At 40.3% G+C, this 13,984-nt stretch overlaps 1 protein-coding gene across 4 annotated transcripts; it reads left to right on the top strand.

Annotated features, from left to right (window-relative positions):
* The first annotated feature begins 891 nt into the window (after positions 1-891).
* On the top strand, positions 892-13,980 carry LOC133884581 (zinc finger CCCH domain-containing protein 36-like). 4 transcript variants are annotated; one of them, XM_062324042.1, is made up of 7 exons: positions 892-1,185; positions 3,090-3,162; positions 3,325-3,530; positions 3,610-4,997; positions 5,086-5,219; positions 13,626-13,712; positions 13,888-13,980. In XM_062324042.1, the coding sequence occupies exons 1-5, from the start codon at positions 1,044-1,046 to the stop codon at positions 5,113-5,115; spliced, it is 1,839 nt and encodes a 612-aa protein (XP_062180026.1). In that variant the 5' UTR covers positions 892-1,043; the 3' UTR covers positions 5,116-5,219; positions 13,626-13,712; positions 13,888-13,980. The 4 variants fall into 4 exon arrangements, with proteins under 4 accessions (XP_062180026.1, XP_062180023.1, XP_062180024.1 ...); XM_062324039.1 differs by having other exon boundaries at positions 13,622-13,712; XM_062324040.1 differs by having other exon boundaries at positions 13,622-13,712; positions 13,867-13,980.
* Positions 13,981-13,984: the final 4 nt, after the last annotated feature.

Genomic DNA, 13,984 nt, shown 5'->3' with positions numbered 1-13,984 from the left:
TTGGGCTCCTAGGCTTGCCAAGCCTCAAATGCACCCAAGATCAAGCTGGCTCACCTAGCCAGGCCCAATTAACTATTTAAGTAAAACATGTAAAAATAGACAATTTGAACTATTTAGTACTTTCACATTATGGATCACTAAAACTTTAATGAAAAACTTGCAGCATCTAAAGAACATGTAGTAGCATAAATAAAATCCTTATCATCTAGTCATCCAAGAGAGAGTCAGAGATGATGACATAGAGGTACCTTCAATCTTATATCATATCGCTAGTTCATCATTGCCGTTATATAACAGTGTTATCACTAACTACCATGGTTTTATCTTGGAGTACTTTGTCTCCTAGTCACTAACGAGTCATTGATAAGCTTTTAGCATGATAAATTATCTTTTAAACATCGACGACTAGCCTATTATCTCCCTTATTTGAAACCTAAGCTTTGTTGTCAAAGTTATTAACTACATCGTACTATCACTTTACCTTATAGCAATGATGGCCATCAACCTATTCGGGCTTTGCCTTAGCACTATTGATGATTTTAACATAGATATAATATTTGCTTTTATATCATAACTGTTTTAAATACAACTATAGACACGTGGTGTGTGTATCGCCTTCATGTAATGGAACTATACACACCCTATCTGCATAGCACGTGCGTTGCTTCCATGTTATAAAGTTAAACAAACCATAGCATGACTTATTGATCTTCCGATGTTTTGTGTTTCCTCTCTCAACGATTTATTTTTGAGTTATCAAGCGTATACAAATGCGCAATTTGACAAGGCCTTAGTAACTCTGATTTACACCACGGGATGCGCGCAGGTGAGCGGCTGAGGGGCCCCGCTTTATAAGCATGTGTGAGAGAGGTGACATTGCCGCCGTGGCAAAGGCGAAAGGGTTGGGAACACACCGTGGAAACGGGAAGAGAAACTGAAGCGACCGGTGGTGAGGTTTTGCTCCCAATCCCCCCTCGCCTCGACGCCTCCGCCGCATCCTCCCATCCCTCTCGCCGCGCCGCCGCAGCGTAGCCTCCGTCCGGATGGCCAGCGCCAGCGGTGGGGTTCGGGCGACGGACGAGATCCCGGACGTGGAAATGGAGGTCGTGGAGTGGCCGCCGGAGGATCCGGGGCGAATCGGGTCGAAGAGGGTTAGGGATTCGCCCATCGCCAAGGGCTCCTATGGTATAGCGCTGTGCTCGCTCTCTGCATGCATGCTTTGCTGATCATCTGTTGCATGTAGTTCGATTGCTGTGTGATTACTCCAAATGTTAGATTTGCGCGGGCATGGTGTGTATATTGGATGAAGTTATGTTTTTTTTGGGATTTTTTGCTGTTTGCTTATAGTTTGGGATCGATTCGTTGTTACTTATTAGGTTTATTTTGGGTCTTGCGGAAGGAGTGCCTGGGAGGCGGGAGTTGATTTGGGGGTTTTGCTGGTTTGGAGCGGTGGAGTATATGTAGGCGGCTAGAATTTCGGTATCCAACTATTTAGGGTTTTCCTTGGCATGCTGAGTTGCATAGCTCAGCCTTTTCTTGTGTGCATGTGCTGCTGTGTGTGCTATTCTCTTTTTCGTAGATGTATTTGGATGAAGTTTTGCAGCTGAGAATCAGTAGCTAGATGGCTTGGACGAATATTTGTGCATGATGTGTCGGTAATACTAGCTGCCTTAATGCTATAGGAGCTAAAAGCCTTTTGGTAATTGGGAGAGTAGCTTATGTAGTGTAGTTGTGGGCATAGTGGTAGTCTGCAATCCATGCATTATGCGATGAAGCACTGTGGTGTGGTACTCGAGGCATTTAGTTGCCCCTTTTGTAGTTACTTTGTGGATTATGCCGGTTTTGTCGTCACATGGCTTGTGGCTTCTTGGCCGATGCTAATTGCTAACGTACATATATGACGTATGATAGATAAATTGTTTTCAAATCTTGCCTTTCCTTGAGGGTCTTAATGATCCGATGACAAATGACTGTTTATATTCATTATTTTAGTTTTATCACATAATGAACATTTTTTCCTTGATTAAATGAGCCAACTCTTTTGCACGACAAATAATGCAGGCAAACCCTCTTGTTCGTTGTTTTGTTTAAGGAGCATTGAATTTTTTTCTTGACTATCCAGTTGCCCAAGGTGTGGATGGGCCAGAAGTGCCACCTCCTTTTTCTTTTGTTAATCAAGTGATCCCTGATCTGGTGGTGTTAGAGCAAGGATTGCTTTTGGTCTAACTTAGTAACATCTTACTTAAGAGAAAAATAAACATTTCCCCTAGCTTAGGTACAGAGTTGCAATAATTAGCATTGCAAGTTTCTGAATCAGAGTTTCATCAGAAGTATGTTAGTTTATGTTTGACAGCTCACATCATTGTGCTTCACAAATATGAGGATGAAATGGACAAATCTAATAGTTTCTCCTGCATTACAGCAAGCAAGAAAAATTGCCTTGGCATTGTGGGAATTGCAAGTTTGAAGTGTATTCTTTCTATTGTAACGAATGTTATTATGACAAACCAAATTTCTCCTGTCATATTTATAACTACCAGAATCCTTGCCTGCTTTCTGTTCTTTGATTTCAGTCCTATTTACTCATCAGTGGCCTCAAAAGATTGAATTAATGGTATACATTGTTTGTTTCATTTTGTGCCATTATATCCATGCTGCTTTGCATTGAACGCTAATGTATTACTTTTTATTTTTCTCAGAACACATTTTTTTGTTTCTTTTTCTTTTTGTGTGCGGTGGGAGGTGGGTGGATGTGAGGCTGTGGTCAAAACCCAGCAAAATTAGAAATAAAAATTGAAATATCCATGGTCAAATTTAAGTGCACCTGGAGGTCTTATGATGATCTTCAGTTAGTTATTTGATGAATGATAGAGGCACTGTAGTTGCAATTTTTTGAAAACAAAAATCCTTTAGGTGAGATGCCAGCCACATGGTATAGCATTGGTACTTTAACATCTTTGAGTGATTTGACAAATCGATAGAATATATTCAATACACAATAGTTAGGTACAACCTTCGCTGAAGATTTATCAGATGAAACGTCTGAAAATGTTGAGATTTGGATCTAACTGTGACCATACATCATCTAGGTTTTTGCGGAGTGGCTACTGCTGAGAAGAAACCAACAAATGGTTCACAGACTCTGCCAGATTCTAATTTGAGGTATGTTACGTGTAGTTGCTGCTCCTGTGGGCATTGGGAATTTTGAACTTTTGAACAGAATTTCAGCTTGACTATATTGTCTGATGACTGGCTTATCGTTTTTTCTGCTACATCAGATGGTCAAATTTATACCTAATCCACTCTATTCATTTCACAACATAGATTTAGTAGCTCATCTCCCAGTGAAGATCTGGAGAATGAAATCAAAAGGCCTACCAAACCATGTATCTTTTATGTTCAAGGTCGGTGCAAGAAAGGAAATAGTTGCACTTTCCTTCACGAAAGAGAGGGTCCTGGTTCTGATAACCGGTGGAGTAACGAAGACAAGGATGGTCTGCTCACACCAGTTGCTTATGGAAATTCTATAGGTATGAGCTTTCTAAACAGGATAAAACATGAGGGACAACTTGCTATCGCAAAATTTTTATTTCTCTCTTCTGTGCTTAGGTTCCAAACAAGGGTCTCAATTACTACATCTATCCAACTCGAAAGCGCCCCTGTTTAAGAATCCAGAGGGTTCATCAAAAGATGAGCTATACCGGACCCTTATTCATGCGTATGGTGAAGATAATAAGAGGTTGACACATCTTGTTGATAAACAAACCTCTCCCACTCTGGGGATTTCACAAGGGATGATTTGCAGAATTGATGATTCATTGAGTAAAAAACCCACCACTCTTACAAATGGGCTGGTTCAAATTCCAGTAGTTCATGAGAAGAATCACGAACCTTATTTCATGGGACGGCATATTAGTTTGACTCCTGATACCTATTTGGTTGATAGAAGTACCTTTCCAAGATTGCATCTGGATGGAGAAATGCTGCAGTTTGATGTGGACAAGGGAAACGGCTCAAGTGATTCTCATGTCTCAAGAGCTTACCTTGAAACAAACCCCGCAAGTTCAAACAATCGGTATCGATCATTAGCTTATGGTGGAACAACAGAGAATCTTCCTCAAGCACATCAGAAAGAACATCGTTCTAGCCATGCCTCATACAGCTCGCATAGCTTAACAGGATTCAGAAATCCAGGATTTTCTAGTTCTGATCATTCCTTTGGTAGCCCAACTCTCCAAACATCTCACCTAAAAATGCTATCTTCTCATCAGCTTACACCTGGTATCAAGAAGGCTGGTCTCCATAGGTATGATGATGTTGACAAGGGATGTGGTACTTATAGGCCTGTGTTACTTGCAAGCGATTCACCTCAAGCTTCTATTGTGTCAGCTGGGTCCCTTTCTCCAATCAAGGATGAGGTCTGGGAAACATCAGTGCCTTTTGTGCCGTCTTTCAGTTTTCCTGATAGCACAACATCTTCAAGAAGTCAATATGACCCGTTTGTTGATAGTGTTGACCCTCCTAAAGTTGAAAGTACAAATAATCTCAGGTCAGCAAATATATCCTGCAGTATTTCAAGTCAACATACAAATCAGAATGCAAGTACTGACAAATTACTAAATTGTGATGACAAATTGACAAGGAATATGTCCGTCAAAGGATCAAATGAGCTTGCATTTTTAATTGCATCTGGTAGGGTACGCAGCTCTAGCCTGCATGGTAATGATAGAGTGAAAGCTTGTGACAGGAAAAACGATGCAGCTAGTAACAATGAGAAAACAAGAGAATTTCGTTTCCGTTTGGCAGAACATGTCAAGGAGTTGGTGAAACCAATTTGGAAGGAAGGTTATCTTAGTAAAGATGCTCATAAAATGGTAGTGAAAAAGTCTGTGGATAAGGTTCTTGGTTCGCTTGAACCAGATCAAGTACCAGCTACTGAAGAGCTGATAACCAATTATTTGACCGTCTCTGGGTCAAAGATAGAAAAACTTGTGAAGGTAAAATATCTTGAGCGTCCAAGTCAGTGGCACATCTAAGGCATTAGCCGTCATATTATTAACTTGTGTTTATTTATTTTCGTCACAGGCATATGTTGATAGGCATCATACAGCATGACAACCTTCTAGATGTTGAATTACAGCACCACCAAGATGGGAACTTGAGCCTGCTGTCCTACCAGTGTGGTTAACCTACATTTCTGGGCCCAAGCAGTTTTATTGGTATGCTAGTTGTTTCCGAGTAAGATACTCTGTTGCATGAGCCCGGTTGGTTTTGTAGACTTCTTGCAGACTCCCTAATAGTACCGAACGAGGTATAATTTAGTTGGTATGATTGAATGTTAGCTGAGAGGACATCTAATGCAATCAATGGTCTATGGATCAAAGAATGATGTTCTTACACTCTTTTTGTTCTGCTCGGTGAAGTCCTCCCTCTGGTAGTTCAAAAGTATTCATCTTTAGTGGATGGTATAGGATTTAAAGTGAGTGTTCTCATTAACATGTTCCTAAAGTGCCCCTACCTCATTTAGTGTTTTCTACAATTTACAAGACTTGATCCCTCTGTTATAAGTCACAATAGGTGGTGTAGGAGACGACGACAACAAGAGCTACTACAACAAAGCCCTTTAGTCCTAAGCAAGTTTGGGTAGGCTAGAGATGAAACCCACAAGATCCGACAAAAAATATGATGAGAAAAACAAAATAAAAATGTACTAGTAATAGTAAATATAGTAATAATAATAATGGTAAAAGGAGACTGTTAGCATAAGTCATGGTTATGGCACGTGGATTGCTAACTTCCATGCGCTCCTATCCATGAATAGTTCTTTGGGGATATTTCATTCTTTAAAGCCTCTTTACAAACTCCACCTATGTCCTCCCATGTTAGGTTTGGTCGACCCTTGCTGCTCTTCAGATTATAAGCGTGCCTTAGTATCCTACTATGTACATGTGACTCTGGAGGTCTCGGTTGGATATGTCCAAACCATCTCAAACGATGCTAGACAAGCTTTTTTTCAATTGGTGCTACCTCTACCTTACCATGTATATCATCATTTCGGATCCGCTCATTCCTTATATGGCCTTAAATCCATCGCAACATACGCATCTTTGGTACACTTAACTGTTGGGCATGTCGCTTTTTAGTTGGCCAATATTCTACGCCACACAACATTGCGGGGCGAATCGTTGTCCTATCAAACTAAACTTTTAGCTTTTGTGGCACCCTTTTGTAACATAGGATGCCAGAAGCTTGGCACCATTTCATCTATCCGGCTTTGATTCTATGACAAACATCTTCATCGATATCATCATCCCTCTGTAGCATTGATCCCTACTATAAATATGTATCCTTAGTGGGAACCACCACTTCTCTGAGACTAACATCTTTGCCCTCATGCTTAGTAGCATTGAAATCGCACCTCATATGCTCGGTTTTAGTTTTACTAAGCCTAAAACCCTTCGGTTCTAAAGTTTATCTACACAACTCCAATTTCCTATTTACCCTCGCCTTACTCTCGTCAACTAGCATCACATCGTCAGCAAAGAGCATGCACCAAGGGATATCCCTTTGTATGTCCCTTGTGATCTCATCCATCACAAAAGCATATAAATAAGGGCTCAAAGCTAACCCTTGGTGTAGTCCTATTTAAATCGAAACATCATCGGTGCTACCATCACTTGTTTGAACACTTATCACAACATTATTGTACATATCTTTGATGAGGGTAACGCACTTTGTTGGGACTTTGTGTTTCTCCAAGGCCCACCATATGACATTCATCGGTATTTGGTCGTTAGTTCTCTCCAAGTCAATGAATACCGTGTGCAAATCCTTTTGCTCTCTATCTCTCTTCAGAGGTTGCTTTATCAAGAGAATTGCTTCCATCGTCAACCTCCTAGGCATGAAACCAAATTGGTTTTTGGTAATGCTCGTCATTCTTCTTAGGCGATGCTCAATAACTCTGTCCTGTAGCTTCATTGTATGGCTCATCAACTTAATTCCACGGTAATTAGTATTGAAGATTGGCACTAATATGCTCATCTATTCTTTGGGTATCTTGTTTGACCGAAAAATGAGGTTGAAGAGTTTAGTTAGCCATACTATCATTATGTCTCCAAGACATCTACACACCTTAATGAGACTGTCAGGGCATATCACATTGCCTCCTTGCATCCTTTTTAAAGTTTCCTTAACCTCATCTTCCTGAATCCTTCGTACAAATCGCCTATTAGTATCATAAACAGTGTCGTCTAGCTCAATGGTAAAGCTCTTATTCTTTCCATTGAACAGTTCGTTGAAGTACTCTCGTCATCTATTCTTGATCTCGTAATTTCTCACCAGAAGTTGATCTATCGCATCCTTCATGCATTGGAATTGGTTGACATCCCTCGTCTTCCTCTCATGGATCTTGATCATCTTATAGATGTCCTTTTCTCCTTCCATCGTGCCCAGACACTGATAAAGGTCCTCATAAGCTTGATCCCTTGCTTTCACTTAAAGCTCATTTTGCGTTCTTTATTTGCCACTTTGCACTTCTCTATGTTGTATGCACCTCTGTCAAGGTGTAAGCGTGTGAAACATTATTTCTTCTCCTTGATAGCCTTCTGAACATCCTCGTAGTGTCTTTAGCTTCGCACTTGCTTCCTTTGGTCACCCCAAACACTTCTGAAGCCACCTTACGCATGCAAGTTGCAATCTTCATCCACATGTCATTTGCATCCTCTCCTTCCTTCCAAGAGCCCTCATTAATAACTCTCCTTAAAATTTTGTGCCGCCTCTCCTTTGAGCTTCCACCACTTTGTTCTTGCAATTCTGGCGTGTTTGTCCCATCAAACATGTATGTGGAAGCGAAAGTCAGTCACCACAAACTTTTGTTGAGGGACAACACTCCAAGTATCACCTAACAATCTAAGCAAGCATGTATGTCCCCTCTTCTTGCAAGGACAATCAATCTTGCTAGAGTGTTGGCCACTACTAAAGGTCACTAAATGGGATCCTCTTTTCTAACGAAGGTGTTAGCTATTATCAGGTCGTAATTCATAGCAAAGTTCAAGACATCCTCCCCTTTTGGTTCCTACTGCCATACCCAAAGCCCCCGCACACCCCCTCAAACCCTGCATTAGATGCCCCTAAATTGCCATTAAGGTCTCCTCCTATGAAGAGCTTCTCGCCAATAGGCACAATACTAACCAGAGTTTCTCGCTAATAGGCATGACACTAATCATGTCATCCAAGTCTTCCCAAATTTGCCCCTTGGCGCTTTCATTGTGAGCTACTTGAGAGGCATACACGCTAATTACATTCAAAACCAAATCCCCAACAACTAGCTTAACTAAAATAATCCTATCTCCTTGTCTCTTGACATCCACCACTCCGTTCTTGAGGCTCTTGTCGATCAAGATTCCTACTCCATTTCTATTCGCAGCTGCCCCGTGTACCATAGCTTGAAGCCGGTATTCTCCACCTCCTTTGCCTTCTATGTTATGTCCCTTCCATTTATCAACTAACCCCACAACTTACCCTTTAGGGACCCTACGTTCCAACTACCTAAACAAATCCTACTTGACTTGGCTAGCTTCCTTATCCATCGTACCCGTCGAGTCAAATGCGAAGGCCCTTGTTTGTTTTCACCAATAATGATTAGAGGCAATTTGTTGGTATAAGGTCATCTTTTGCCTTTTTTAATGACAAGTCTAAAACAATAATGGAAAGGAACACAGCATGAATTGCGTGCCTTGATTAAAATCCCCCATCAAGCTTGATTTGGGCTGCTAGGAGGATTAAGAGTATGTTTGGTTGCTAACCACAGTTTGCCAAACTTTATATGCCAAAGTGTGGCGTGCCCAGTTTTTGTAGCTAAGAAATTGCCCGCTTTAAGTAAGGCAAAATCTGGTAAGAATAGCAACAATTTGCAAATTTTTCCATGCCAAATTGCGGCTTGCCAAAGTTTTTGCGGCTAAGAATTCACCTATCACAAGTTAGGGAAAATCTGACAAGAAATCGTATCATGGTGGGGGCACTAGCCTAAGATTTTGTGGCGTGCAAAAGATGTGGCAACAAATAAAACATGCGGCAATGTGGTCACAAACAAAACAAGCCCCCACGGTTTGAAGTGGTGCACTAGTGCAAGTGAGGTTGTTGAAAGAGGAGAATATGAGCTAGCAATGTGATAACCTAAGTTCTAGAAAGAGATGGCGCATATATTGTTTATACATATTCAACCTCAGTGTAGAATCCTAACTGACATACAATTAGAACCTTTTGGTAAAGATCCTTATCAAGTTATGATGAAGGCTCTACAATTGTAATTCCACTAACCTTAGGCCATCTCCAACAATACACCTTAGGTTGTCCACATTAGAGTTTTGCTTACATGGCAGAGAGAGAACACGAGAGATAAAAGTCTACTACTAGTTAGTAGGCAGTCTACTCACGGATCCTCAACTCACATGCAGATCATATTGCTTATGACTCGTGGACCCCTATTGATTTTGGAGAATGTGCTAAGTCAATCTATTAGAGGTCTATTGCGCTATCTATTGGTGACTTGGACAACGACTTTAGACAACAATTAGCTATACTATTGGAGATACTCTTATAAGTATTAGTGGTGCGTATGCCATTCATGCCCTAGTTTTGTGAATTCCATATCCTATGGGCACGTTTTCATGAATTTTTCATCAGAGTGAAACCAATTGAACCTTCCCCATCGTGACCTAAGAGGAGCATCTAGTTTATTTCGGGTGCCTTTTTTATTAGCGACCTAATCTTGTTGATTCCATAGCATCAGGGACTCGTCATTGGCCCTGTTTTTTATGAAATTATTCATTGGAGCAAATTCAATTGAAGTGTGCCTTGCTATGACATGTGGCGTACTAAAGGAAGATCCTATGCGTTTTTGGTGAGATTTCCATCGGCAACCGGTTTCATGAACTCCATGTGTATAAAACATGTTCTGTTTTCATGGAATGTTTCATCTGAGCAAATTCAACTGAAGCATTTGGTGCGCTTTACATTTGCGACCCGGTTTTCCATGTGTGTTTTCCATTTGCGGCCCTGTTTTCCATGTGCGCTTTCCATTTGCAGCCCTGTTTTCCTTGTGCGCTTTCCATTTGTGGCCTGGTTTTCCATGTGCGCTTTCCATTTGTGACCCAGTTTTGTGAACTTCATGCCTCCAAGGCCCTGCTTTCACGAAAACTTTCTCCATAGTGAAATCTACCAAAATGCATCCCGCCATGATTGACGACACATGGGGAGCATTGATGTGTTCTTGGTGTGTTACTGCTCAGTTCCATTGTCACTCGTCTTTTGGCTCGATTATGTTTTCTTCCGCCCTTCTCTGGCTTAGCTCCCTTCGACCACTAGACGTCGTCCAAAACTTTTGTGGAGAAGATTAGTTGTAGAATATCTTTTTGTTTGTATGAACAAACCTCTTGATTATATATTTGCCTTGATAACTATCTATAGTCTACAAAATCAAGATATATACAACTTTTGGATGAAGCACATGAATCTCATCTCGGCACCGTCTGTTTGCATGATGATGTGGAACCTTGGAGGTTGGTCTACTATATCCACTTAGGCCCTGTTTGTTTGTGCTTCTACAAGTTGTGGCTTCTTCATAAACCTACTTCTAGTATAAGCACATTCAGACTTGCTTGTACCTTCTCAAGTTTCTATAGTAGTAAAGTAAAGACTGTTTTTGCTTCTTAAAAACCATAATTAGAAGCCAACAGAAGCAAACTATTTGTTTGGGCTTTTGGGTTTTGATTCTCAAAAGCACATCGACTTGACCTAACCATTGCTACAATCCCATGCTTTGTTGTTGACAAGCCCATATGCTTCCTTGTAGCATACCATTGTAGCGCCCGTAGTATGTCCTCATCGTGCCACTCTTGGTTAGCCGTTACACGCTCTCGTTAAAACATCACAACCGCTATTAAAGAACCACCATGAGGTAGTTCTCACGTTGAGTTGTTGATGCAGCGTGAAGGGGTAGCCCTGTTGTTTGAGCATTGCCTAGATTTACAAGCTCTTGGTCGTGTCTAGGACTTGGGTTTTATGCAGAGAGAACTGTTGAGCGCATGGCAAGTTAGAACCAGACTTAAACGTCATGTGAGATTGAAATTTAATTATGACTTTGTACAAATTATTTTGTATTAACAATAACTCCCTTGGTGATGTTGTCCATCATGACCATATCATAATGCATATAATAATCTACCTTGGTGCTACTTATTATAATCATTGAGAAAATTATTCTGCATCATTTGTACCATAATTGAGGAATCTCTTTGATTTTGATTTTCATCAAGTGATTCGGCCTGCTTCTCATCTCGTGGGCCATCTATTGCTATTGTCACACAAATTTGTTCAATATGTGTATATTCTCGTTTCAATGATCTTGAGTTGCATGTGTACGTCTTCAGTGGACCCTTTGTTGGTAGGACGGAGCAAGGACACCAAAAACTATGTTGTAAAATTGAAAAAATATAAGCTAATTAAACTCTACTGTTTAATTTATAGCTCCTTACCCTCTGTAGGAAAAGTCATGAATAGTTGGAGATGGATTGTGCGTTGAATTTGAACAGAGTAAAAGGTTGGATCGTAGAATTTCTAATGTATATAAAGTGTGTTTGGAATTTGTGCTATTGAATTATTGGAGTTGAGCAAAACCTATTTTTTCTCCTTCAATTGTTACCATTTTGGGTTGTTTCCTGTGAGTGGTTAGGCAATTTTTTTGGCGCTCTCTTTTGTCAAGTTGCGGACCTAATCTATCATCTAATTGATGACTCTTCATGAAGATCATGCCACACATGTAATACCCCAGTCCATTAATGTTTCTAGTTTCAGTCTGTGTAGCTCAAGTGTTCCGGTGTGGTTGGTTTAGTACCACATTTGTAGTTTAGAGAGGTTAGGGCTAGCTTATAAGCATTCGCGCTCTAAACATAGCACATCCGAGTTAACCATTTTATACAAAGCGACGACGAAAGTGTAAGAGATGTACTATGCATATACAGACCTGCCTCACAGGTGGGCTGAACTGTAAGCAAATTTTGGAGGTATGGTGTTACATATGGTATCAGAGCTAACTCTTACTGCGCGAGTGCATGCATGTCAGTCCGTGGAGGGGACATGGCATGGCCGTGGTATCTTGCCAAGGGTGTAATACTCCGGCCCAATAGTGTTTATGGTTTCGGCCCGTGTGATTTAAGTGTTTTGGTGTGGTGGGTTTAGTGCCACCTTAATAGTTTAGATAGGTTACAACTAACTTATAAGCCTTCACGCTCTAAACATAGCATGTATAGTTTAACCTTTTTATACGAAACGATGACCAAAGTGTAAAAGATGTGCTATACATACAGGCCCGCCCGATAGAGCTATAAACGAATTTTGGAGGCATGGTGTTACAACCCATATGTCTACTTTAATATCGTGTGGAACTTTATAAAAAAAAAATACATTCACTACTTCGTCAATGACTTTGCGAAATGGCTACACCAAACGAAAGAAATCTATATTACTAAACAATTGGAGTATTAGTTATGAGCATATTAAGTAGCTTTAGTAAAACCTTGTCTTGAGTTCATGTGCAGATTAATAGTGCATATGTTGAGCTACTAAGGAAATAATAACACCTTTCCTGAAAGCTCCACCTATACCTTTTCCATAAACTAAATTATACCATCAATCATCCTAAATGACATATAGCTTACCTATCATATATGTGAAGGAATTGATATCAGAATAAGATCATAACCAAACCACTATGGGCAAGTATTTGTTGCTTATTGTGCTGTGTGATCCATAGGTATGAATTCCAAAAGCCCTTTGAATTCCACTTAATAATTTCCTATTTAGTTGGGATGATTTAAATGACCCTCGTTATAGGTGCTATTTACGGTGCTTCATCCCCCCCCCCCCCTAAAAAGAAATTAATGCCAGTGATTTAGTGAACAGCCCTTCGAACCAGAATATCTTTTCACATTCCACTCAGTAACTTCCCGATCTATCCTCAGCATTGGACCTTACATACCATTCATAACTCAATAGCTTACCTATCATATCTGTGAAGAAATTTATGTGAGAATAAGATCATAATCAAACCACTATGGGCAAGTATTTGTTGTTTATTCTGATTTGTGTGATCCATAGGTATGCATTCCAAAGAGGTTGTAAAGCTTTGGCGGCGTTTTTGTGCAATTGTACCTCTAAGCTGCCTGCATCTCTTTTGCAGAAAGCTTATAATAGGAGCAATTTTAGTAACAACCAATGGACATTTCATATACCTCCGAATTCCATTTAAAAGCTTCGCTATGTAGCCTTTGAACAATTGTATTACCTTTTCTAGGGACCATTTAGTGTGCCTTTGTTTATACCAAAAGAAAATAATACTATTAGCAATTTTAGTGGACCCTTGGACCTTAAATTTCTATTTGCAATGTATTTGATAGTTTCCCTAGTAACCTCCATTGATTTATTGACTCTTGGACCATCGATATCATTTATATTCCACACATTAATTTCACTATCTTACTCCTTCACAGCATGTCGTCTACCTCACACACTGCTGTCACTCGTCTAGTGTATTTCATGCTCTAATGTGCCTGTTTCCTCACAGGCAGAAGACTGAACATTCTTCAATTGACAAAGGTTGCGGGAAAAAAAAACTCTGGAGTGCTGCTGAAGCAGAGAAGAGCATTGATACTATTGTCAGTAGCGATTCATTACCTATGTAGCGCATCATTTTCATTATTGCCAATATTAGCATGCATGAGGCTTTTTGCATGAGCAATTGTAGTGAAGATAAATCCCATGTTTTTTCAAACTATACATGTATCCAAATTTATCTGTCATGGTGCTCAGGGATTTGGATGTTACGTACAGGCAGATAAGAGAGTAGCTGATATGAAGCTTGCCAAAGATTTTGCTGGGACAACGGAGAAGTACAGGAAACTTCAGAATCTTGCGATTCAGAGAGAGA

This window comes from Phragmites australis, chromosome 11, assembly GCF_958298935.1.
Source record: "Phragmites australis chromosome 11, lpPhrAust1.1, whole genome shotgun sequence".
Lineage (NCBI taxonomy): Eukaryota > Viridiplantae > Streptophyta > Magnoliopsida > Poales > Poaceae > Phragmites > Phragmites australis.
The sequence above is the reverse complement of the archived record's forward strand: the minus strand, read 5'-3'. Positions and strand labels throughout refer to the sequence as shown.

Coding starts and splice junctions, on each gene's coding strand:
- LOC133884581 (XM_062324042.1), top strand. CDS start 1,044: ATGGCCAGCGCCAGCGGTGGGGTTCGGGCGACGGACGAGATCCCGGAC. Junction 1,186..3,089: donor CATCGCCAAGGGCTCCTATG/GTATAGCGCTGT, acceptor TACATCATCTAG/GTTTTTGCGGAGTGGCTACT. Junction 3,163..3,324: donor CTGCCAGATTCTAATTTGAG/GTATGTTACGTG, acceptor TTCACAACATAG/ATTTAGTAGCTCATCTCCCA.